Here is a 23,413-nt window from a genome sequence, read left to right on the forward strand (position 1 = left end):
ACATTCTACATATCCATGCCATCAAGTGTTGTTGCCAGGGTACGAACGAAGGATACAACGTTCAAAACGCACAGTCATGATGTAAAGTTCTCAAAGTAGAAGGTGGACTTCCAGTCAGGATAGCAGCTCTGAACTTAATTTTTCCTAGTGCTTCGGCTATTTAGCCCATTGTCGCTAAAGGAAAAGGGGAGCGGTTGCGACCTTTAAGAAGCATTCTATCACATTGATATGGTTGAAATTATGTCCATCGTGTCCAGGAGATCTATGCAAGTCAACTGAGACGTCTCAAATTACAAGAAATCGTTGTGCGGTATCGATATAGATATTGACGCTACAGAAAAGTTTCGCCGCATCCCGCCCTATTTCACTACCCCGCAATTTCCGCCCCCACCCAGTCGAATTCTTCGGAACAACACTCATGAGCTTTGAAGTGTACTCCACGAATTGTTTGGACTACTGGGTAATGATTGGTGATACTCCAGCCGAGATCGAAGAAGCATACGCTCGTGTAACTCGAACCGTTTCCCTGATGCTAGAATACGGTCTCGGATTCTGGCAATGTAAACTGAGAGATCACATCCAAGAGGAGCTATTGAATGTTGCAAGAGAGTACAAAGCTAGACAGTTGCTAATTGACTTCATTGTGATAGAGTTTTTCACTGGCTGAAACAAGGCGATTGGAGATTTGACGCCAATTTCTGGCCCGATCCAGGTGAGAGATTTGTAATAGGCAAGAGGACTTCGCTAACAAAGGCCTAGCTGCTATGATCAAGGAACTTCAAGAGATGAAGATCGAGTTGACGGTCTCCATCTGGCACACTGTAGACACACGGTCGGAAAGCTTCGCTGAAATGCTTGAGCAAGGTCTTCTGATTCGCACCGATCGAGGCATTCGTATAGGTATGGACTTCGAGGGCAATGCCATACATTACGATGCCACGAATCCTACAGCACGCAAGTATCTTTGGGAGAAAGCCAAAGTAAATTACCACTCCAAAGGTATCAAAGTCTTCGGGTTGGATGAAGCAGAGCTAGAATATACTGCTTATGACTACGACAGTTACCGCTACCACCTTAGCTCGAATTTGGCAATTAGAAACATCTACCCTCGCGAGTATGCAAGGGCGTTCTACAAAGGAATGGAAGCGTCTGGGCAGGAAAACATTTGAACGTCCTCCGTTGTGCTTGGGCAGGCAGCCAGAAGTATGGAGCTGTTGTTTGGAGCGAAGATACTGCTTCCTCGTGGTCGAGTTTTCGAGGTTAGCTTGCTGTTGGCTTGAACATGGGTATTGCTGGATTTTCTTGGTGTACCACGGATATTCGAGGTTTCCATGGAGGAGATCCCAGAGACCCAGCGTTCAGAGAGTTGTTCGTGAGGTAGTTCTAGTGGGGAGCGTTTTGGCCTGTCATGAGATTACATGGAGACAGAGAGCCGCTCATGAAAAGAAACGTCGGTAATACGCACTATGTTTTACAATTCCCGTGAAGATGATATTTGGTGGAGCGTAGGAGACTAGTATATGTATGGAGACAAATATGTTTGCTGTCCTGTGCTGGAGGCTGGTCTTGAGAGAAGATCAGTCTACTTGCCGTAGGGAGTAAATTGGAAAGACTTCAACGATGGCAAGATGTACGATGGCGGAAAGATGATTGAGGTTCTTTGTCCTCTGAACTCGACGCCTGTCTTTATCAAGCAACGAGACAACTTCCAGCACCAGGTCTCGTATCATGGATGCCATATACCATACGCCATCGTCGAGAGCCTTTGAGTTCTCTCCTCCATCACCAGATTCTCGGCATAGAAAAGGTAGTCGATGACCAATGATGACCGAAATCGTATAGGAGACCGATATTCCATTCGCCGCGGGAGATAATCCTAACGTGTTTTCATGTCCTTCGCCATTATCACACGGAATTTGATGAACCCACAGCCAGGAAATTGTGACTGCGTGCACTAATCCCCTTTCGATTCTCCCAATTCATCCGTCTCATTTTCATGATGTTCGTAAGTGGCCTCCTGCTCTTCATCACCCTCGTTCTCCCACCACTCTGGCTCTTGATATTTCCACTGAGCATGTCCTTCTGGTCCATCAGCAGCGATAGTCATATCGTTATGCATCAAACTTGCTAGCATGATCTGGGCTGCGGTTCCCGTGATAACAAGCTCTTCAACTGCAGCCTCGGGGAGCTTCTCGCTTAACGACAAGAAATTGCTATTAGCATTGCCAAGTTCGTCCTTCGTCAATGGGTCCTCCAGTCGCAAGTCTCTATCGCCCACAGCGGGGTGCTCATACTCCCAGTGAAGTTCCTGGCCACCTAATGCTTGCACTTTGACTGGCCAGCGTGTTGACATGCCCTCATCCGAGATGTTCTCCATAGTGATAGGCTCCGGTGCGGCCATTATTCTGTCATCTTGCGGAAATGTGATACTCGCCTCCCAGCTATGTGCACCAGTCTCAATGGTGGCTAGCAACTGTGCAGATTCTCCCGCGCCTCGATACATCATAGCAAGGTGCTTGCAAGGAAAACGCGTCTGATAGAGGATCTCATCTGCGTCTGTTGAAACTTTCCAATTCCAGACATTCTGCTTCCCATGAATGTCCCAAGTTCGTGTTCTTGCATCTCGAGGGATACTCATCTCCATCGCCGTACGAGGACTGAGTATGTAGGTAATCTCAAATATGAACTGACTGATTCTGGGATGGGAGGTGAGGTCTGAAGACATGAACTAGTCAAGTTTGAGACTAGTGTGATTAAGTCTTGGCGAACCTCCAGACAATACCTTAGGTCTTCACCCCACGATCGTCTCCCGCCCATGCTGCAACGCCAGACCTCTCAGCTCTGCCATTGACTGATCTTGTTCGCCAGGGAGTGGAAAAGTTAAAGAGCTGGCATTCCTCGAGACCTTCGGACCGCCCCGGCCACTGGACGGTGCTCTGCATACCTATTCCTTTCCTCAGTTCAGCAACCTTCCTGTTGTACTTCGACATAGCATTCTCCACTATGCACTCCCTGGTCCTCGAATAATCGCTATATCACGTACGGTTGAGGGACATTGGCATTCGAAGAGATGCAAATGTATGGCATTATGCGATGTTCTCCCTCCACTGACACGAGTCAACCGCCAAGCACGAAGCGTATTCTTCCATAATTACAACCGATGCTTTGGCACTTATGTACGATGAGACCGGGATACCATATATGTGCGGACATTAAGAGCGCAGCCCGAAGATGGAATGCAAACGTTGATTGAGACAATATTATCAAGCAATGGAGCTAAGCTTGCTCCTCTGGCCATTCCATCATGGATTCGACGCATGTTTGACTCATCTACAGAATCGGATGCTTTGCTTCTCGTCATCTTCAGACATTTACATCTGAAAGAATTACTGTTTGTCAAAAAACAACTCGAACACACATTCAGCAGTCTGGATCAAGATGACCCTATCGAATCAGGAACTCAGCCTCCCAAATCCACATATTGAGAGAACGCTCTGTTGCCCCACTCGTCATACTCGCTATCATGTCGCACCTGGATGCGGAGATCGCATGTTCGGTAGTACATCAGACTTCAGACTCTGGCACACTGAAATCTAATACGAAGTCAAATGACTCGATGACAAAGGCTCCGGCAGTCAGATCATGTCTTTCAATCATATTCTCCATCCATCTTTCCAAACTTCACTTCATCAATCAACCACTTACCAACCTTCCAAAATTTGTAGCTTCAGTCTCATCCCATTTTTCGGTTTCGTCGTTATCGCCCCAGCCGGAATTGGGACCTCGGTTGGATCCGCCATGTTCAGTCTAAATGTCCCTGCAAATACAGCCATCAATGCTTTCAATTCCGATCTTGCAAACTTTTCTCCAATACAACTTCGAGGTCCATGCAAAAAGGTCAGCGTTGCATAGTTGCTCTTTACGCCACCATGATTGTTCGGCTTTCCCGTCTCTTCATCAATCCAACGATCAGGGACGAACTCAGACGCAGACTCTCCCCACAACTTTGGTGATCGGTTGATGCCCCAAGGCGAGAGGAAAATCTTTGTGCCGGCTGGGATATGTTCGTTACCAATCATGGAGTCGCGAACGGCTACTCGAACCGTGGTAGGCACTGGCGGATAGAGGCGAAGAGTTTCGTTACATACACCGTGCAAGATGGGAAGTGTCTCAAGCATCCCACCCAAGTCGAAGTCTGGGTTTGCGGCTGCAGATGGTGATGGCAAATTCGTCCGAATCTCCTCCCTTAGCTTCTCCTGAATTTCGGGATGCTTCGCAAGCAGGTAAGTGGCCCAAGTGAGTGATGACGAAGTTGTCTCATGGCTATGGCTGTTAGTACTGTGTCTGACAAAGTGATTTGGGAAGCTTACCCAGCTGCTAAGAAAGTCAAAAGCTGATCCACAAGCATGTCATCAGCAAAGTTATTGGATTTGATCAACAATGACAAGATATCCACTTTTCCATCCTGGTCCGAAAGCTTGGTCTCCTTCCTCTCTTGAATCAGTTGACGACAAGCACCTCTCAAGGTTCCCATTGTTGCTTTCAGCCGTTGATTCAATTTCCATGGAAGTTTGTTGATCAAGTCAGGAGAGAACAACAGATTGGCCGTGAAGTACAAAGCTTTCTGAACGGTAGGCTCGAGTATTTCCTCGTAACTGGCCACTAATTCGTCATCCGAAGAGTAGAGGGTGTTGAAGTCTCGACCAAGACCTTGAAAAGGTCAGCATTTTCCACTTGAGGCTTGCAAACGTTCTTCAACTTACCTGCAAGTCCAATAATGTCCATTGTGACTTTCGTCGCCCAGTGATTTACCTCGACGACTCCTTCCCGGTGTCTCGTCTTGAGCTCTGTTGACGGCTCTGGATTTTCGTATATCTCTGCCGCAAGTCGTCCGCACAGATCTGTCGCTTTGGACCAGAAGATTGGGTATAGTTCCTTTATATGACGGAAGCTGAATGCTGGAGACAGGTGCTTTCTCTGGAACTTATGCTCGTCTCCCTCCACCAGAATCAATCCATCTCCCAAAATGATGCGCAGGAATTTGCGAATATCGGTCGGCTTCTCGAAATCATAACTTTTATGTACCAGGATATCCGCGAGTGCCGCCGGATCAGTTGGCAAAAGATATGTCGAGTTGAGCAGCCCAGGGAATTGGATCAGTCCGTCATTTGGTGTATGAGTAATCATCTCGAGCATAGCATCTGCAGCTCGCGGTGTCCTAAAGCTGATCCTCGGATAGCCGATGAATGGTATAGCACCGAACTGTCCGAAATCGATCAGCATATTCCATACATCTTGCTACAATAGCATTCTTACCTTTGGTCTAGGGAGATGTCGCAATGGATGATAGAAGGTGGGATATATGCCAACACTCCATATCCCCCAAACTACGAGCAATACGCCCGTCACAGAAACAAACAGAGTCGTGAGTTTAGTATCTGGGAAGATGTCCGGGAATACCAGGACGTTCAGAAAGCACAGAGACGCTGAGGTCAGGACCAGGACCAAGGGAGTGGGAACACTCATGTTGATGTGTATGACTGGGCACAAGAGGTCAGACATGGTTTCTTCAAAAATCGTGACAACAGAGAAGCAGAGTCTCTTTAAAGAAGGTATGCATACTGAATTACTCTCCAGAAAAAAGCGTTTTGTTGAGGTACCGAGGGGTAGTGCACGGCTGACGGCCGTTCACGTTATTCTGTTTCAGAGCAGTCGGGATGTCCTTGCGCAAAGTGGTTCTCGAAACTTTTCATGCGAGAGAGTTTCCAGGCTGCGATTGGAGAGAACTTTCTTGCGAGGTCTTTTAGGCAACAAAAGTATGTGATCGAGATTCTTAAAAGCTGGAATTCGCAAGAGGGCTCGCGTCTGTTATATATAAAGTCTTCACTTCGAGGACCGCTACTCATCAACAACAACCATCGAGGAAATGGGACACGTGTGAAATGCGAGTTGCCTTTGCGCATGGAATTGTATATATATCCAAGCATCAAGGCATACATCAATGATGCATGTCGTCGGTTTATCGCTGGACTGCCGGATTGATCGACGATGTGAGTCTAGGATAGTGTGGGGTAGTGTGCCTCGGCTAAGAAGGCGCAACATGTGAATAATTTTCGACACCACCTACCTACTCACTTCATTCAACAGCTTTTCGGAAGTTTTCATCGTTCTAGCGTTTCTGTAGGGCTACGAGCTACGCAACTGGAGTCTATATTAAGTAAGATCCCACGTTTTGTGACACCGCGGCTGAGGTTATGCATTGTCCCCACTTGCCGACAATTCAGAGTACACATATATTCACGTGTGATGGTTGACGCGTCTAGTATATTTGACTTTCCGCTCAAGCCATAAGTAACTCAAGGTCGTTTCAACCTCGGATCTATGCAATAACCTATCAAAGATCGTCCAATCGGACAGCAAGAAGAGGAAAGTCATGTTGGATCATAGTCACGTGCTCAGCAATCTCGTCACCCCTTCACTCTTCTTCTCACTTAACCATTCTCTGGCAGGTGCAGAATAGGTTGAGTAAGTCCAAAACATCTGCAGAGAAAGATTAGAATATTTGCTTCGTTTTCTTCATACTAATTTCCCTGGTCTTTGATCATCTCGGCCCTTGCAATCTACTACTGGAGCTTGTGGTCATGTCTTCACCTTGCTACCTTCCACCACTCACCAAGAATCGCTTTAGAATACCTCTTTGTGCACTTGAACTGCGACTTCCTCAGAGCTTTGTTTCACACGTACTAAGTGGCTTTCTATCTCGAATTGCCGAACTTCAGGTACCAGTGACGAAGTAGTGATTAATGTATCTCTATTGAGGAGTATTCAGCAACTCATATACAAACTACAAAGCTAGACAACCTCAAATCTTCCCGAAAAGTGCGTCATGAGAAAAGTGCGTCATGAGAAAGAGAATCCACTCCCTGCAAGCCCAACTTCAAAAAGCCTTGGTCCTCAAGTCTTTCCTTCATCTCGAACAGTTCATCCACGTCCCAATTAGTCCACAGGTATCTTCCGTGAAGATATGATGCTTGTTTGGTGGATGCCCACACACACCACGCTGCTGGCAACTCAACTATATCTGTTAGCTGATTTCTAGTCTCGAAGAGCCTCAATAACATATCAAACTGAAAACCATACCACTGTCCCATGAAAAACTTTCTTCCGTAAATCCTGCCTCTTTTGCACTTTCCGTAAGGATCCGCCCTGGATGATAGCTGAGGATCTGACAACATTCAACATCCACCTCATCAGCTAGGACTTGAAGCAAGTGAGTGAAGCTTGCTTTGGATGATGCATAAACACCGTGATCTCCCACTGGATTGACGTGGACTGCAGCAGTTGAGACATTTACGATTGCCTGAATTGATGATCAGTCTGTAAAATTGTCCGGATCACGTCGTGCACTTACTTTCCCTTTTTCTGGTCCTTGCGCAAGAAACATTTGAGCCATTTGCAGATTCGCAAGTACATTCATCTCGAAATATTCCCACACTTTTTTCCAATCAGCAGTAGCACCCAAAGGCCCAGTCTTGGCTGCGTTCAGAATCAGGCCGTCAACTTCAATGTCTTCTCTCTCTAGTTTCTCCCAGAGCTCTTTGATCTCTATTTCATGACTAATATCACAACGGAAAGGAGTGATGATAGTGGCCGAAGAAGCAGGCTTCCAAGATTCGAGATTCGAGACAGCGGCATCGAGTACGTCCTGTCGTCGACCAAGAATTATGACCCGAGAAGCTGAGGCGCTGATAAAGGCACGAGCAATCTCGAAGCCAATTCCAGCGGAAGATCCGGTGATGAGGACTGTGCGACCTTTCTGGGAGTTTGCAGACGATGTGGGATCAATTGCGGGGTAAGATTTGTGATGATGGATCTTAGTGAAAGTCGTCATGGTGGTGGTTCAAGTTTTTCGAATGATTATATTCGATATCTCTCGAGGTCTGAAGAACAAAGATGGTTTGAGCTTCCGGGTCCATTCTCTAGTCGATGACTATATACTTCAATTTCCCTCTGAGGGAAGAAAGGCTGACGGCTATGGCTGACAGATTCTGCATGTCGATTTCGTTTTTTCGATACATCGTATGAAGCTCTAATCATCTAATGGTTCGTATAATTCATTAGGCTTGATAAAAGCTTGAGAGAGGAAGTCGTTGATTGGAAAATATCATTACTAATCGTCAGCCCTTTGCATGCATCACTAGCGGCAGGGTTGGCTGACTGCAGCGGTCAGCCATCTCCAGCCACATGATCTCGACTCACTTCATTGCTATGCCAAAGTGATAGCATCACACCTTTATGCTGAGCGAGTCTGGAGATTCTCCAATCAAAAAAAGTCCACTTCACGAAATGAGCGCATTCCAAGAACCAGGTGTCACAAATGGCGATGCAATGAGCGTATTCCAGGTTGAAGATATGAGACTTCAAGCCTGTCAGCCAAAGAGACGTGGACGGGTGATGACTGAAAGAAGAAGAGAACAAAATCGGCAAGCTCAGAAGAATCATCGAGCCCGTAAGCACGCAAGTTCATTGCACATGAACGCCGTCACTAACCAGGTTGTCTTTGTAGGCGCAAAGCAAAAGCGTATCCTGGAAGAGCCGTTAGTTGAAGCCCAAAGCCAAAGTCCTCAACAGGCGCACGATCCTGGTAGTGCCAGGCGGGACACCTTGGAGTCTTGTTTCGAGAACAGTCCAGTTCAAGATACATGCTGTCTTGGAGACCGCTCAGTAATAGATGCTACAAGTGGCTTGGTTGAACCAGTCTTGGAGTCAGGTGTGCTGGCCTTGCATATCCCTCCGCAGGTTACAAGCGCTGGATTTCCTTGGAGTGAGCCGGAGACCATTTCAGGAGCATTGAATGCGGAGACACATCAAGATATTTGGAACGCAGATACAATTCCTTTCTGTCAACCATCACTAAACTTCCAACCTCCAGCAGCAAAAATTATCGGTCATGGAATAGAGACACCTCCTGATTGGAGATCTTTCACTGAGTCACAGACCTTACCCAAAGACTATATTTCCTTCGAGGCACAGAATGTTTCATCCATGCCTATTTCAGGAGGACTGAACACGATTTCGGATGAAATTCCCATTCTTCCCAGCGGTAACGTCAACGAGATTATTGCTCAAAATGGCTTTTCGATCGATCAAATCATCTTTGCGGGTCTGCAATCCATCACAGAAACGTTCAACCGCGCTTCGACTATTTCTTCATCGAGCACTGGCAACTCCTCAGCTCCGCAAGGGTTTCAGTCCACCATGCCTTTGTCCTTCACCCCATCTCCTTCAGTAACTCATCTGCCTCTCCGCCACGTAGCCCTCATGGCAGCTTGCCTTGAAAATGCGGCACATATCGGCATAAACGTGTATGAACATATTCGCCGTCCAAAAGGTCACAATGAGCTCACGCCGTCACCATTCTATCAGTCTACATTCGCTACCACCTCCCTCCCCCAAAGTATACTTACGGAACTCTACGATTCGGTAAAGCCTGATCTGCGTCCTTGCTCTGCGCAAGTCAAACAGCCTCATCCTCTTTACATCGATACGTTGCCATTTCCATCACTCCGGCAGAGAGTTTTAGCTTTGAGATCTTGTGTCACAGATCTCGGAGACGCTGGAGCTGATGGTGGAGAGAAGATATTTGATGAAGAAGACTTTTGTAGAGATATTGATGCGGATGGAATTGTTTGCTGGGGCTCTGATACTGATATTGGCACTGGTGCTCCTTGGGATCGTAGGAGTTGGGAATGTCGACCATGGTTCCTGCGGAAATGGTGGATGGTTACTGGCGGACCAGAAGGAGAGCTAGGTAAACAAAGTCGTTGGTGGGCAGAAATGAGAGGTGAGGTATTTGAGGAGGTTTGACACACTCGACGCTTTCTCTGAGTGTAAGACAAATCAATATACGCTGGATTTTCATCAGCTAGAAATCTCGAGGTGGGACCGACAGTTGGGAAAGAATCAAGAGTCGAATGTACGTCGCAGTAAAATTTGCGGAGTATTGCCAGTGATCCATCTTGTGCTCGGAGACTTACGGCAACCAGAGCAACGCATCCAATTTCTCACATAGTCTTTTGACGCTCTTGCCAATGGGACTGTGAGAAATGTGAGAGGCTACCTCAATACCTTGACAGGCTTACAAGGCTTTGTCTTCAGATCAGGATTTCTACTGGGCCTTGATCATATGAAGCATGAACTTGAGAAAATGATTGAAGACTGGAAGCAGCGCTCTTTGGAGCGACGAGCCATAGGAGAGCGGAATTTAGGATGGTTTGCTCAATGATCGGGGCTTGGAAGGACAAGATGGGATGATAGTTGCGCCGCCAGCAATAGCCTTACCAGGGCTCCATTGGCAGTTTCCGGTATGGATATCGATAGGGAACATATCAGAACTCCACTAGCAATTCGGTCTCATCGGCTCATTCACGGAAACGATTGCTGGGGCACGTGTTTGTCAATATTGGACGCTTGTAAGTCCGACGTCGAGCGCAAGAGCCTATAAAATCTCAAAGATCTCGAATTCACATTTACTTCTCAAAACCTATATCTATTTTGCAATACCTCGACCTCTCGCACAAACTCGTCAACAGTCGGAACAGTTGCTTGTCAATATGCCTCCAGTCACTAAGAAAATGATCGAGGAAATGATTGCTAGATCTCAAGCTAGTGATCGAGCCTGGCGAGCTAGGAATCCTGATTGCACCCGGCGAGGAGGTGGAAAACGAGAACGGGTTGGTAAGCGCAAAGATAATCGGAGACGACAGCACGCTGTACGTCAAGATAGTCTGAGAACGTTGATAGAGGACGGATTTCGAGGCTCAAGCTCTGATGTACGAGCCAGAGAGGAAGACGCTCCTGCCCCGATTGTCAGAACCAAACGTACGCTCTTTCCGCCAGGAGGTCAAAATCGATCTTTGCCACTGGTCGACGATGATAATATGAACGATGGGATCGATACAAAATCGGGACAGAAAGAGGATGTCACGATGGGTGAATCGCAGACAGGACCAGACACGATGAATGGTCAAAAGCTACGCCCTCCTGTTGAAGAGTAAGCAAATTCAATCTCCGTCAGCCCTTTCCACACTTTCGCAAGGTGATTGTCGGTCTCTGGCCAATCAAGATTCCTTTTTCCAAACAAGCCAAATGCTAATTCTTCAATCTAGATCACAGCAACACATTGACCCCGCCATCGAGGAGATCACCCATCGAATGGACTGCCTTACATCGCCAATAACCCATTACAACAAAGCAACTGATCAAGCAATGAGCTTGGATTTTTCAGAAATCATCAGAGGAGATAGTGGAAGCTTCACGTCTTCGGGGGAGATCAGTGAGGAGGAGAATCTGTGAGTGGTACTCTTAGGGTAGGAAGAATATTTCCGTGGAACTGTCTGCAGGAGTGCCTCAGCCGTGGTTGATGCTACCTGGCTCAGTTCGTTGACACGAGTTTTCGGTTTGGTTCTTAGCAGCTGAATCGAATTGAACCTTGACTACTCTAATGCTTTTGGTATTGCTGGTGAATATAAACTTTTGTTTTTACTGATTGACGGTAAGGTTGCTCCTTCTCTACTTCTAGTTTTCCTCAAGTATACATTCCCAACGCACCTTCCGTATCATGCAACAGTGCGCTTTCCATTTTCAATCCAACGATGCACGATTTCGCCTATCCTTCGGCATCTTCACAAACATCTCAAATTTTAACCCACCACATATTCCATCATCATTCAGGCACGACACCATCACCATGGATCCAGATACATATGACGCATACGTACGTTACGCAGATATGTGGATCGAGGACCTTAGAGCATTGTGCCGATCCCTTGGCGTAGACTCTCACGGTAATCAAGCTGAGCTCATACAAGGCATCCTGGAGCATGATGCTCGGATGCAGATGGAAGCCTCACGCAATATGGACGAAAGGCTTCCAAGTGGCCGCCCTACCAACGAGGAGATTCCTCTGCATTTCGATCATACCGCAACTAGATATAGAACCCAAATTCATTCGACCTTCGACGATGCTGAAGTAGGAGACAAATTGATAGGTCCACGGAGCGCAAGCAGATACATAGAGAAAATGGAGGAGAAGGAGCAGGAAGAATACAAAAGAGAGATGCGAGAGTTGAGTGACGACCTAGGCGAAATGTTGGGATATAGTGCAAAGACCGGCGAGCGCGAGGTATCAAAAAGCGAGAACGAAAACTCGGTACCCAGCATAAACAAGCAAAATGAGGAGGTTAGGACGCCCAAGGCTCAGAGGCTGATAAGGGATCCCAGCTCGGACATACTCTTCCCTGAAGGAAAAGCACCCACGATGTCGCCTTTCGACGAGTTTGCCGCGATGGAGAAAGAGAAGAAGAAGCCGATGAACATGAAAATTCAAATGCCAGACAAGACGGTAGATATTAGCGGGCAAGCAGCAACTCAAGCTACAGATCAGAAAGAATGTTTGAGGTTCTCCTTGGTGGACCTACAATCAGAGATCACGACTCCTCCTGATGGACATGGTGAGAAAGTATCTCCTCTATCTTTCTGAGGTTGTATGTCAATGCTGCTGCTTGGGAAAGATAGGTTAACTGGCTCATCGTCGGTCTTAAACCGTTGTGGAGAGGAATAGTGTTATTTCAAGTATTATGCACATGAGAGGGGCCTGTTGGAAATGAAGTAAAAAAGAGGAGGCGACGAGTAGGATCGAGTATCGTCTGAGCGTCCGCCATCCAGCAAAGCAAGTTTATCAATCAAGACTCAGATGAATTCTTTGTTTTCAACCCAATCATCGCTGTGCGAAAACCATGCCGTCGATCTCCGTTCTCTCATCATGTTCATGATGCATGCTGATGGCGTGGGGCAGTTTTGACGCTTGGCAAGCTAAGCGAGACTTCGGTTATGAAAGGGGGCGGGGTAAAACTTATGGGAGGAATATATTGCTTACATAAAGCTGAGATTCTTGTAAAAGGACAATTAATAGCATAATATTAATAATTTGCTACATCATACGCGAGTATCAGGGTGGCGTTTCACAATAGAGCGTTTGCTTAGCAGAAGTAGGGGTTTGCCAGGCGCGCATCTGTGCTTTGGACTCTGCTGAAAGCATGAAACACCTGAAAGTTCATCTTTGATGATTAAGATCGCGCTAATCAGACGTCTACTTATAATACACGAGCATACAACCATAGGACTTGGGGGGTTGCTCGAGGCATTCGTGATTTGAAAGTTGAGTTCTCTTTTTATGTCAGAAGACGTTGTGGTAAATCTTTTTTATAAGCTCTGCAAGTTAGTGTGTCCCTTTTTAGCGCCAAATCTGAGTATTCAATGGCGATCCGCTTCTATCTTACACTAGCAACCTCTCATCTCACTCTAAAAATCGCTCACACGATACCAAAACTCCACCATCTTCAACATCGTCCACCATGTCCTCCTTCACAGTGACAAACTATAACAGACTTACGAGTATAGGAATTCGCGCTTGTTGCAGGAACTACCAGCCGGACACGGTCGTCTGGCGCCGCCGCACACGGCAACAAATGGTGACGACTCTCTGCCATCGAGACAAGGGAAAGGTTAGCACCGTGATAGAGAGTGTCGAGAAGGAGATTCGGGACATCTGGGGGAAGGATGAGAAGGTTAGTGTGGATGAGATCCAGACATTGAAGGAGGCGCTTGAGAACTTGGGTGACGCTTTGAAGGATTTGACCAAGATTAGTAGAAAGGCTTGGAAGGGCATAGAAAAAGGTTGAATCTTTGTCTTTCATCTCGAATTTGGAAACTTTGCACTGGTTTTGAAACATGACTTTGGCCTTTGGTGGGCATGGGTTATGGAAAGTGGTGGAGAATGAGGCAGTGAAAATTTTCCTCGATTCTGGAAGTTGGGGGCAATGAATGTGCAGACTTCGAGACAGGACTTTGAAATCTGGATGGGCGTTAGGTAAGTTCGGCAAGACGACAAACATTGCAAAACTTCCAAACGTTCAACACTGGAATTCTCTTTTATAATGAGAGTATTGGCATTTAGAAAATGAGACAATCATAGCTAGCTTTGCAATAAAAAAAGGCGACACTATGCAAAGAACCTTCCCTATACTTCCACAGCACTCCATCACTACCAAACAATAATGCAACTCCTCAATCACTCATAATTATAGATCTGCAAGTGCATGACCTTGCCCTTGAACAACTCCTTATCATACCAGTTGTGAAACGTCTTCGCATCATTCTTCCCCTTCTCCGACTCCTCAAAGGGAATAAAGTATCCGGTATCATCTGCCCGCACGGCCTCGTAGTCATAACCTCTTTTATTTATCATAGTCCTCATGTGCTCAATATTCTCTCCTTTGACTTTGCAACTTGACTCGGGGAGGAAGATGAATGGAGTTGATGAGCTGAGTGTTGAGATGATGGGCGTATTCTCGATATTGGAATCAGAGAGTGGACGAATGGGGATCGGGCCCGACTTGGTGTGGATGTAATCCTTCTCGTCATGGAGACGCTTGTTTGGAGTTTCTAGGGTCGGGGAGGCCGTCATGGATTCGCTTGCCTTACGTTTGAGAGTACTGACTGCTGGGAATCCATGAGAATGAATGGTACTGGCAGCAGACTCGGAGTTGATGGAGCCTGGAAGGGGTGGGCGGTGATGACCTCTGCGATCAGGGTCGAAGTCGTTGGGCCAAGTTGCAAGACCTCTGGCTGCTCGAAGATTCTGCAAGGCATCAATGGACTGGACACTCGATTCTTGGAATAAAGCACATACCTTCAATTTTCTAAAGGCAGAGACCCATCTTTTATCTTTCTCACTGAAAAGGAGCTCATCTTTCTCCAATGCATCAAGTTTCTCGTCCCTCTCCTGCACGAACGCGGATATATCCTTTCGATATTTCTTCTCAAGTCTTTCAATGTCTGCTTCCTTCTTGATCTTAAATTCACTAGTTTTACCATCGAATTCGGCCTCGATAGTTGCTCGACGCTGAAGTACTTTCCGGTCACCCTTAGGCTTGTTGAAGTTATCCCAGCAGATAGCTTCAAGTTCGGCTTCTGTCGGATTGTTCTCAGCGGGAGAGGTGATCTCCCTTGGGGAATAGTGATCGTTACGAGATTGGCGTCTACGGCTTGAGAATGATGAGGACCGTGACGGCGTTCGGCTTCGCTCGCGACCTCGTTCTCGTCGAATTTGTCTCTCATACGTGCGAGCACCACCGGAAATGCGAGACCGAGCAAACGGACTTGCGCTACGATTATTCAGAGATTGATCGCGTCGATGCCCGCTCCGACCGTTCTCTGCTGGACGATGACTGTCTCGAGCATATGGTATTTCGGGAGGTGGAGGTGGAGATACAGGAGGTGTAGGCTTCGGACTGTACTGTTCTTCGTACTTCTCGAGACGCGCAATCAGATCAGATTTAATACCGCTCTTAGGCAAACCACGCTCAGCCAGCTTCTCCTGTAGCTCATGCACTTTGAAACCCCTCCATTTTAGGCTGTGATCGTCCATCTTGGCTGCGGTAGATGAGTCTGGCGTTGCGCGTTGAGAACCAAGGGTGTGGCTTCGAGGAATCGCAAATCTAACGGAAAGAAAGACGACTTGATTAGCGCGTATTTCGAAACAACGCGAAAATGAAAGAAATGCGAGTCTTACATGTATCCGTGAAGAGGTTCTTTCCTCCGTACTTGCGATTGTAGAGTGTTTTCTTTCACCTGTTTTAGGATGTTTGTTTACTTTGCCCAGGATAGAGTACCTATCGCAACTTCCGAGTAAATTGAAAGCACGTCACAGATAGAACATCTGGGTTCTAGTCAGGGTGAAGGTTCTTTCTTGCGAAAAGTAGACAAGTGCAGTATGAAATAGTACGTCTTGTCCAACGGTTTTCAAAACTCGAGAAATAATTACTTGGCTTTCAGCCTTTCACTTGATCGAATGTTCCACGAGGTCACAGAACATTTGCAACGGACAAAGTGGCAATATGCAGCAGAGATAGCATTTGTGAGTCGCGCCATCAAATACGAAGAAGCTGGAATTCAATATGCATTCTTGTATAGTACACTCAAAATGCCATATTCATATCTGATGTCAGTATAGTTACTAGAGAACGTTAGCATCGAGTTCACAATCTAGGCAAATTAGCACTCACTTCTGGATCAGCAATCTTCAGTACTGCTTTTCCAAAGTTCTTGCCTTGAAGCATTCCAACCAGACCCTCAGCTGCATTATCAATTCCATCCGTAACGCTCACCTTAGCCTTGAAAGTTCCCTCATGCAGCCACTTCGCAACATTCTTATCCCGTTCCTCCCTATATTTAGGCGCCATATTCTCATCTCCCTGAATGAAACCCTGCATCTTCAACCGCTTGCCAACAACCAACATCAAGTTCTTGATGCCATATTTTTCATTCGGAGCCTTGTTGTATTCTGACACCATTCCGCAAGCAATGATTCTGCCAAAATTGTTCATGCAATCAATAGCAGCTTCAAGCTGTTCTCCTCCAACGTTCTCGTAGTAGATATCGATGCCCTCTGGTGCTAAGCGCTTGAGAGCATCTATTGGCTTCTCTTTCTTGTAGTTGAAACCACCATCGAAGTTCAGTTCTTTGATAATGAAATCCAACTTCTCGTCTGAACCAACGGATCCGATAACCTTGAGCCCGGCATGCTTTCCCAGTTGTCCAACGAGCTGACCAACTGCCCCCGAAGCTGCAGACACAAACATTGTCTCTCCCTTTTGTGGTTTGCCAATTTCGTAGAAGGATGAATATGCAGTCATACCAGGCATGCCCAACGCTCCAGTGAACGTCATAAGATCCAAATTGTACGGGTTATCAATCTTCTTGAACGTAGCATCAACCATCTCCTTGGAGACAGCCGAGTATTCTTCGAAAGAAATGGATCCGCTAACCAAATCGCCCGCCTTGAATTTGGGATTGTCCGACTTTATGATCTTAGCAACGACATTATTGTTGAGAGGCTGGCCAAGCGTGTATGGAGGAGAGTAGGATTTGATTTCGGGAGAGCGTAGACGGCCTCGTTGGTAGGGATCGAGGGAGGCATAGAAATTCTTGGTCGTGACCCCACCAGATGGAGGGGCTTGCTCGAGATCGAATTCGCGGGTTTCGACGACGAGGTCTTTGCCAGGAACTGGCAGTCCCTCAGGAATCTTCTTAAATATGAGAGCTTTGTTCTGAACCATGATTGAGTATCGTATCTGGACGTCAACTGAGGTAGGAAGTGAAAATGAGGAAAAGAGGAGCTATAAGAAGGGTCTACGTCCGTTTACCCATGACGTTACGCGATATAGGAGAATGCGATGCGAGACGACCAATTGACTTTCTTACAAATCAAGCTCACATCTCAACTCCCCGCCCTGCATATAACCGCGATTCATGTTGCATGATCGTGCCCTCGCTCAATTCGTGCAGTGGCATGGTGGCAAGGCTTTGTGGGTTGGAAACGGAGCAAAGTAAGGCATGATGCTGCCGAGGTCTTCCGGCTAGAAGATTTTGATTTGCCAGGAGACTTCAAAGTTGCGGCCACCAATTCTTTTCGTGGAAACATGCCCGCTGCTTGCGCAACATGAACGGTATTTCTCTTGCGTAGTAATCTTATCATGGCCTCGGCCAACATCAAGCTTCGACAGCTCTGTCTGGGTTTGTCCCACTTGTCAGCACTTTATTTCAAAACCCACCTATTTTAGATCATCGGATTTAACACCAAGTGCTAAGCTGAGTGGTTAACGACGATCCGTAACTGCTCAACTCATCCTGAATTCATATTTTCTGACTCTCAGGAGAGAAGGAAAGAACATTAGAAGCCAGCGGAAGTTACCAAGGGCGGCCAAACAATGGACCGTCGGTGGTACGATTGGTAATAGCAGCATGGGTCCATAAAGGAGGCTCGAATCCTACTTGCCCCGCAATGCAAACTCTCGTTTTGAACACCCAATTAAATCGTCTGTGCCCCGCCTTTCTGACTGTCAGAAGCATCAGAAATCCCATACCGAGCGTCAGAAATGAACGCATGCGGAACAGGAAGTTAGATTTATGAGAGGATCGAGCAGAAGATGTCTCCGACTTGAAAAAAGTTGTCCGTTAATTACGAAAAGAGGGAAATATATATAGGTAGGCGATGATGTTGCACAAACAGAGAAGGTACTTAACACCAAATTCATCAGACTCGAATTTCTATCATTTCTCTTAGCTTCATTGATTTCCACTATTACATCAAGAATGTCTACATCCAAGCCCTCAATTCTCTTCATCCCAGGCTCGTTTGCACTCCCAGAGTTCTACGATGTGGTCCTGGATCCGATCAAAGCTCAAGGCTATGAGATCCGAGCTCTGCACCTTCTCACCGTAGGACTCACGACTGGACCCAGAGAGGGAGCTCCGCCAACTATGTACGACGACGCTGCGTTCATTGCCAAAGAGGTTGAGAAACTTGTAGACCAGGAGAAGGATATCATTCTCATTGGACATTCATATGGAGGCATTCCTTTGTCCCAGAGCACCAAGGGATTGGGAATAGAAGAGAGAAAGGCCCAGGGCAAGAAGGGTGGAATCGTGAAGCTGGCCTATATGACTTGCTTGGTCCCCGATATTGGCCAGTCGGCCATGGCTATGTTGACAGACGTGAAGGAAGAGCACCGGGTACAATTCAGGCTTGACGTATGTCGTCCTTTCCTCTTTTCACCGTCTTCTCTAATAATATGATAGGAACGTGGCTGGTTTCACCAGAATGATATCCCCAGGGCAGCATCTATATCCTTCAGCGACATTCCCCAGGAAGAAGGCGAAGCCTGGATCCGAAGAATGCCTGCCCATTCCGCCGTCAGCTTCACCAACGAGTTGACGTATGCTGGATATAAGGACATTCCAGTGTCGTATTTGATCTGTGAGGAAGACCTGGTTATTCCGCTGAGGATGCAGAGGGACGAGATTGAATTGATTGAGAAGGTAAGTGGCAAGAAGGTCGATGTTACCAGTATCAAGACCGGGCACATTCCTCCTGCAAGTCAGCCACAAAAAGTGATTGATTGGATCTTGAGTGTGATTGCAAAGGCGTAGTTCCATTGTGTATACCTCTCATTTAGAAGTATTAGATTAGAGGTTTTGGAGCAGACGGCGGTCCAAGAAATTGACCGTTATCTCAACTTTTTGTTCGATTCGTGTCAGAGTTCTGCATTCTTGTGATTCGGGATCGAAAACTAGAAGGAAGGTGTGGTGGCCCAATCTAGCATACAAGCGACAGCTTCGTCACTGGAACAGAAACGCCCATTTATCTGCAAAGGGTCTCTCTACCTTCCATGCCCTCGGATCCCACGGTGTACATCCAGCAGCGAGAGAGAAACTCGGCATAAGAAAAAGGTCTCGTGTCAGCTCTTCCTCGTCGATAAGACAGGCAAGGTTGATAGCATTGTCTCGCATCTTTGGGAATGGGAAACGGTCAACTCCATGGGAATGCACTGTGAGCAATTGAGTCGCAGTAGGACGCAGTGCAGGGGGACAATCCGGTGAGGCAGGTGAGGATCTGGCTGGAATACTGACACTGCAAGATAGACCCAGGATTTGGCCGTTGATGAACAGAGCACCAGCCAAAGTCAGCTGGTAAGGGAGCTCGTAGTTCAGGTTGGGAGGTTGTAGGAACGACGAAGAGTCGAAAGACGGAGTAAGAGACGACGATGATAATATAACATCTCCAAAGGATGAACATAAAGTTGGATCGAGAGAAGAAGGAGCAAGTTGAACCGTAGCATCCGATGCAGTCTGCCCCTCGGTCCCATGGTGACCCATCTGCGATTCTGGAAATTGAACTGTCTGTTGCTTAATCTTTTTCGTTTCTCGCAGTCGTTTTCCTAAGCACAACAAGATCAGCATGTGCAAAGGTCCCCAGTTCAGAGTTCTAGCGCCACCTGAACACTTCAGACGTGAAGATGTTGACATGGACATGCTTCGGTCCACTGGCAACGACTAAAGCATTGTCGTAATTATGACCAATGACACAAATTGACAGTGACTTGAGTGCCCCTCAATGAAAGATGACCCACGTCTTGCACGCTGTGCTAATTTATCCTGGATCTGTTTGCGCTTCTTCGCGTCCTTGACGCTGTGCCAGTCATCCTCGCTGACCCGCACTGGAGAAGCGCTTGCAGATGACATGTCCATGATTCTAGCGAAAGCCCTCTAATGTAATGAGAGAGAAAGTAACGTCCAAACTGCACTGAACCGGATATGATTCGAAGGATAACGCGGATGCTGACTGCTGAAGATGGAGGTCTGCTTAGCAATATGATGCGGGGCGCGCTAGGGCTCGAAACAGACTAAGTTCATTTTCGTGCAAATAAAGGAGTCGTCAGGAGAAGCATTGTCAACTTTTATCAGAGTAACCTCGAACTTGCAATTCGAGAGAAACAATATTCGCCTCGCATGTTTTGGAGTTTTCGTCTCTAGCTTATGTCATGCAGTCTAACTTGTGTAACTTGCCACTGCCGCAACGTTCAGTCTCTTCCTCCTTTGGTGTTTACATGCATTGTTTGCTATTTCTTCCCGAGAACTTTATGAATTCGGAATTTGTCGATAGCTTCCCCGCATCTACGGGTAGTACCCGTCGTTGTGTAACTCTCAAACTTTACTGGATTTATCGAACCACATCGTAGAGGTCATGATATCATCACAAATCTGACGAAGGGTGGCTTCAGAGTGCTGCGACTTGCCATGATTTTTCTTCCGATGGTACGACTCGGAAGGAGGAGACTTGTGGAAACTCATGTGCATTGATACTGCTGAATTTGAAAGACAACGCATGCCGCCCATCCATTTCCTACCACCTGCCAAAGAACGCCGTTTCCAATCCGAATTCAGCCACTTGCTGCAGTCTGCAACCAGTTTGGATTCATTTCAATCCAATAATGTTCATGTATCAAGCCTTGGTCTTTCCAACAACTGGGCAAACAGCACCTTCAGCTGCACCTTGGATGCTAGGATGGCTCACAACTTTTCCCTCATGATGCTTCAAGGATGCCTTCGTGACTGGACAGACATCGGCGCCGTCTTTGGGTTTCGGGTGATCGGGTGGGAGGACAGTAGAAACAGGACCGACGACTGGACAGATACCCTCGTCGAGAGCCTTGTTTTCCTCGTTATTGATTGTCTCCTTTAGTGCGGGGCAAGCCTTTGCGTCCTTGTCGGTGATGTTGGAAGGGAGGCCAGGGTGTTTGGAGAGGATGTGATGATGATCGGTCGAGGCGTTTGTCACAGGGCAGACTTGACCAGATTTTGACACTGGGATTCGTCAACGTACTCCTCTTTAAAGTAAAAGGCAAAGGGGGGTTACTTACTGTCAAAGTCTGGGTGAGAGGGAGGGAGCATAGTGTTGGTTGTGCCAACGACGGGGCAGACCTGTTGTGCGCTCATGATTGCAGTGATTTTGTGTTCGAAAGTCGAAAATCTATAGGTGGAGGTTGTGAAGTTAAATGTCAAATGGGAGGCTGAGAGGAAGAGGGGAGTGAATAGAGGCCGTTTCCAAATAACCCTGGTGATGTACGTCATGACCAGTAATCACTGTTATGCGTGGTTTCATTGGCTGAATGGAGTCGCTTAAGGCAAGGTACCAAGCCTAGTAGGCTAGGCTCACTTGATGAGTTTCGAGGTTGCACCTGCCGCTTGAAGTCTCGAAACTCTGAGGGACTTTCAAATTCAGTTTTGTTGCATGTCGCTTTACTTGTCGCTCCTTCCTCTATTGCTTGCAGACTTTTTGTACCCAAATGTTTGAGAATCACATGATCATAAACTTTTTTCCAGGTCGATCAACTACCTAGGTAACTCAAAGAGGTCGCTCTGGATTCCTTCCATGATGGTTTTTTCGTGCTTCATATCCATCTTAATTGTCTAGAAGCTCTTCTTACTCCCGCAGCTGGAATGCATGCCAAAGCCTAGTCGCCGTTAGACAATCTGGTCGGGCGTAGCTTCGTCCAGTGTTGCTACGTAATCGACAGCTTCACTTGCAGTTGCAGGAAACAGACGGAACTACCTCTATGATTTACAAGCCTCTTGTGTATATATCAGCGATAGTTGCAGGAGAAGCCTCAAGTGAATAAGAAGTCCAGCATAGTCACGTGCCTAAGTCTTGATGCTCAAGATCTTTTTAGTAATCTGATGAAGTGCTACGAAGTCCACTTTCCAAATAGATGACAAGATCATCTGGAAATTGCCGATCTCTACTCAAAGCTATCACTCATATACTAAAGCCGGTGTACAAATTGTCTCAGGTTTATTTCTGTCTAATTCTCCAGATTATCGAGGGGATTGAGTCAAATTATGTAATACCGGACGTTTGAATATAATTTGAATAGTTGGGATAAGGTTGGGGCGTTCTTTTGACCCCGAAATAGCTTGGTGGATGTCAAACAAAAACATGTCAAGCAAGCTGATGAAGCGGCTTCGGGCTGGAACTTAGCACTAAGCAGTATTCGCACGAGGTGAAATACTACGGTATACTGAAATGCCGAGGTGGCCGTCTTACTGTGCAAGACACCGAGAGTTGGGGGCGTTGGCGTAGTAAGACGGCTGCTTGGACGATATCCGATTGCATTGTCGTTGAAGATTATAGATCCGAAAGCCGAAGCTCGTATTGCGAAGCAGAGTATGGGTCTCTTCGATACTGATAATGTATCAAGCCGTATTGGGGTCATTGGGTAGTCGAGAGAAAGCTGGTGCATGTTGTTGAGCTTTCTTCGGCCTTTTATGCCGAGACAGACACCTTGTACTAAAAATTAGACCAGTCCTCTTCCTTGCTGGAGTCACTAACGAATCAAACTCACACGCTTGATATCTTCCTCATGGAATTATCACGCCATGTTGGTAGTGATTCAACGGTCATGGAAATCTGCTGAAGTAACGCACGCCACGCTCATTCTACCTTCTTGGGATTGGTGGAACAGATTCGCCAACGATGGAAGACATTCTGTCGATTCTGTCGCACAGCAACGGCTTCTCAAGGAACCTCGACGTCAACGTGACCATAAACTCGGAGATGTAAGGGCCTCGATGAAAGATCTCAGCGGCCTATCATATCCTTCACCTGCAGATCGTATTGACACCTCTCAAACCAGTGTCGGCCGCGGCTGAACATACAGTAAACACCACTGGCTTGCTCGGTTCGTATTGCCGTCAGAGTAAGGGCTGAGGGCAGCAAGGCAAGGATCGATGTGAGAAACGGTTATTAGTCAGCAGTTTCCAGGCCAAGAAACTCACCGAAATCGCGCAATGGAGAACATCAACAGCTTGTCACGACTCACGACACGAGCAATCAAGTCCAGGAGATCGGGCACCACCGAGCCTGTGGCGCACTCAAGTGAGCTTTCGGCAGCTGCGACGACCGAGACTGATCCAGTCTGTTGGATCTGCGGGTTGTTAGTGAAGTCTTGGA

The 23,413-nt window shown here is 46.9% G+C and overlaps 12 protein-coding genes across 12 annotated transcripts; 5 read left to right on the plus strand and 7 right to left on the minus strand.

The window, feature by feature from the left end:
* Positions 1 to 418: 418 nt before the first annotated feature.
* LY89DRAFT_745005 (uncharacterized protein) lies at positions 419 to 1,517 on the plus strand (the record flags this gene model as incomplete). Its single annotated transcript, XM_018221047.1, has 3 exons — positions 419 to 609; positions 651 to 712; positions 760 to 1,517. The coding sequence occupies 3 exons, from the start codon at positions 419 to 421 to the stop codon at positions 1,167 to 1,169; spliced, it is 663 nt and encodes a 220-aa protein (XP_018078579.1). The 3' UTR covers positions 1,170 to 1,517.
* A 437-nt stretch (positions 1,518 to 1,954) lies between these two features.
* On the minus strand, positions 1,955 to 2,644 carry LY89DRAFT_727257 (uncharacterized protein; the record flags this gene model as incomplete). The annotated part of the gene is made up of 1 exon (XM_018219133.1): positions 1,955 to 2,644. One exon carries the CDS (start codon positions 2,642 to 2,644, stop codon positions 1,955 to 1,957), a length of 690 nt encoding a protein of 229 aa, XP_018078580.1.
* Positions 2,645 to 3,701: 1,057 nt separating this feature from the next.
* Positions 3,702 to 5,526, minus strand: LY89DRAFT_571649 (putative P450 monooxygenase; the record flags this gene model as incomplete). The annotated part of the gene is made up of 4 exons (XM_018208602.1): positions 3,702 to 4,323; positions 4,371 to 4,710; positions 4,764 to 5,262; positions 5,317 to 5,526. 4 exons carry the CDS (start codon positions 5,524 to 5,526, stop codon positions 3,702 to 3,704), a joined length of 1,671 nt encoding a protein of 556 aa, XP_018078581.1.
* Positions 5,527 to 6,835: 1,309 nt separating this feature from the next.
* On the minus strand, positions 6,836 to 8,103 carry LY89DRAFT_776378 (NAD(P)-binding protein). The gene is made up of 3 exons (XM_018222037.1): positions 7,412 to 8,103; positions 7,141 to 7,360; positions 6,836 to 7,075 (listed from the first exon to the last, which is right to left on the minus strand). Exons 1-3 carry the CDS (start codon positions 7,889 to 7,891, stop codon positions 6,885 to 6,887), a joined length of 891 nt encoding a protein of 296 aa, XP_018078582.1. The 5' UTR covers positions 7,892 to 8,103; the 3' UTR covers positions 6,836 to 6,884.
* Positions 8,104 to 9,260: 1,157 nt separating this feature from the next.
* LY89DRAFT_679418 (uncharacterized protein) lies at positions 9,261 to 9,960 on the plus strand. Its single transcript, XM_018213867.1, has one exon. It carries the CDS (start codon positions 9,322 to 9,324, stop codon positions 9,865 to 9,867), a length of 546 nt encoding a protein of 181 aa, XP_018078583.1. The 5' UTR covers positions 9,261 to 9,321; the 3' UTR covers positions 9,868 to 9,960.
* A 221-nt stretch (positions 9,961 to 10,181) lies between these two features.
* Positions 10,182 to 11,374, plus strand: LY89DRAFT_679419 (uncharacterized protein). Its single transcript, XM_018213868.1, has 2 exons — positions 10,182 to 11,053; positions 11,169 to 11,374. Exons 1-2 carry the CDS (start codon positions 10,614 to 10,616, stop codon positions 11,353 to 11,355), a joined length of 627 nt encoding a protein of 208 aa, XP_018078584.1. The 5' UTR covers positions 10,182 to 10,613; the 3' UTR covers positions 11,356 to 11,374.
* A 375-nt stretch (positions 11,375 to 11,749) lies between these two features.
* On the plus strand, positions 11,750 to 12,541 carry LY89DRAFT_727262 (uncharacterized protein; the record flags this gene model as incomplete). The annotated part of the gene is made up of 1 exon (XM_018219134.1): positions 11,750 to 12,541. The coding sequence occupies one exon, from the start codon at positions 11,750 to 11,752 to the stop codon at positions 12,539 to 12,541; it is 792 nt and encodes a 263-aa protein (XP_018078585.1).
* Positions 12,542 to 14,088: 1,547 nt separating this feature from the next.
* LY89DRAFT_776381 (uncharacterized protein) lies at positions 14,089 to 15,539 on the minus strand. The gene is made up of 2 exons (XM_018222038.1): positions 14,753 to 15,539; positions 14,089 to 14,701 (listed from the first exon to the last, which is right to left on the minus strand). Exons 1-2 carry the CDS (start codon positions 15,488 to 15,490, stop codon positions 14,132 to 14,134), a joined length of 1,308 nt encoding a protein of 435 aa, XP_018078586.1. The 5' UTR covers positions 15,491 to 15,539; the 3' UTR covers positions 14,089 to 14,131.
* Positions 15,540 to 15,843: 304 nt separating this feature from the next.
* Positions 15,844 to 17,275, minus strand: LY89DRAFT_15691 (NAD(P)-binding protein). Its single transcript, XM_018205458.1, has 2 exons — positions 16,128 to 17,275; positions 15,844 to 16,078 (listed from the first exon to the last, which is right to left on the minus strand). The coding sequence occupies exons 1-2, from the start codon at positions 17,178 to 17,180 to the stop codon at positions 16,076 to 16,078; spliced, it is 1,056 nt and encodes a 351-aa protein (XP_018078587.1). The 5' UTR covers positions 17,181 to 17,275; the 3' UTR covers positions 15,844 to 16,075.
* Positions 17,276 to 17,906: 631 nt separating this feature from the next.
* Positions 17,907 to 19,105, plus strand: LY89DRAFT_634194 (alpha/beta-hydrolase). Its single transcript, XM_018211382.1, has 3 exons — positions 17,907 to 18,108; positions 18,162 to 18,654; positions 18,703 to 19,105. Exons 2-3 carry the CDS (start codon positions 18,217 to 18,219, stop codon positions 19,051 to 19,053), a joined length of 789 nt encoding a protein of 262 aa, XP_018078588.1. The 5' UTR covers positions 17,907 to 18,108; positions 18,162 to 18,216; the 3' UTR covers positions 19,054 to 19,105.
* Positions 19,106 to 19,242: 137 nt separating this feature from the next.
* LY89DRAFT_727267 (uncharacterized protein) lies at positions 19,243 to 20,145 on the minus strand (the record flags this gene model as incomplete). The annotated part of the gene is made up of 2 exons (XM_018219135.1): positions 19,243 to 19,841; positions 20,034 to 20,145. The coding sequence occupies 2 exons, from the start codon at positions 20,143 to 20,145 to the stop codon at positions 19,243 to 19,245; spliced, it is 711 nt and encodes a 236-aa protein (XP_018078589.1).
* Positions 20,146 to 20,905: 760 nt separating this feature from the next.
* On the minus strand, positions 20,906 to 21,399 carry LY89DRAFT_572826 (uncharacterized protein; the record flags this gene model as incomplete). The annotated part of the gene is made up of 2 exons (XM_018208660.1): positions 20,906 to 21,267; positions 21,324 to 21,399. 2 exons carry the CDS (start codon positions 21,397 to 21,399, stop codon positions 20,906 to 20,908), a joined length of 438 nt encoding a protein of 145 aa, XP_018078590.1.
* Between the last annotated feature and the right edge of the window lie 2,014 nt (positions 21,400 to 23,413).

The sequence above is a fragment of the Mollisia scopiformis genome (assembly GCF_001500285.1).
Source record: "Mollisia scopiformis unplaced genomic scaffold LY89scaffold_1, whole genome shotgun sequence".
NCBI lineage: Eukaryota > Fungi > Ascomycota > Leotiomycetes > Helotiales > Mollisiaceae > Mollisia > Mollisia scopiformis.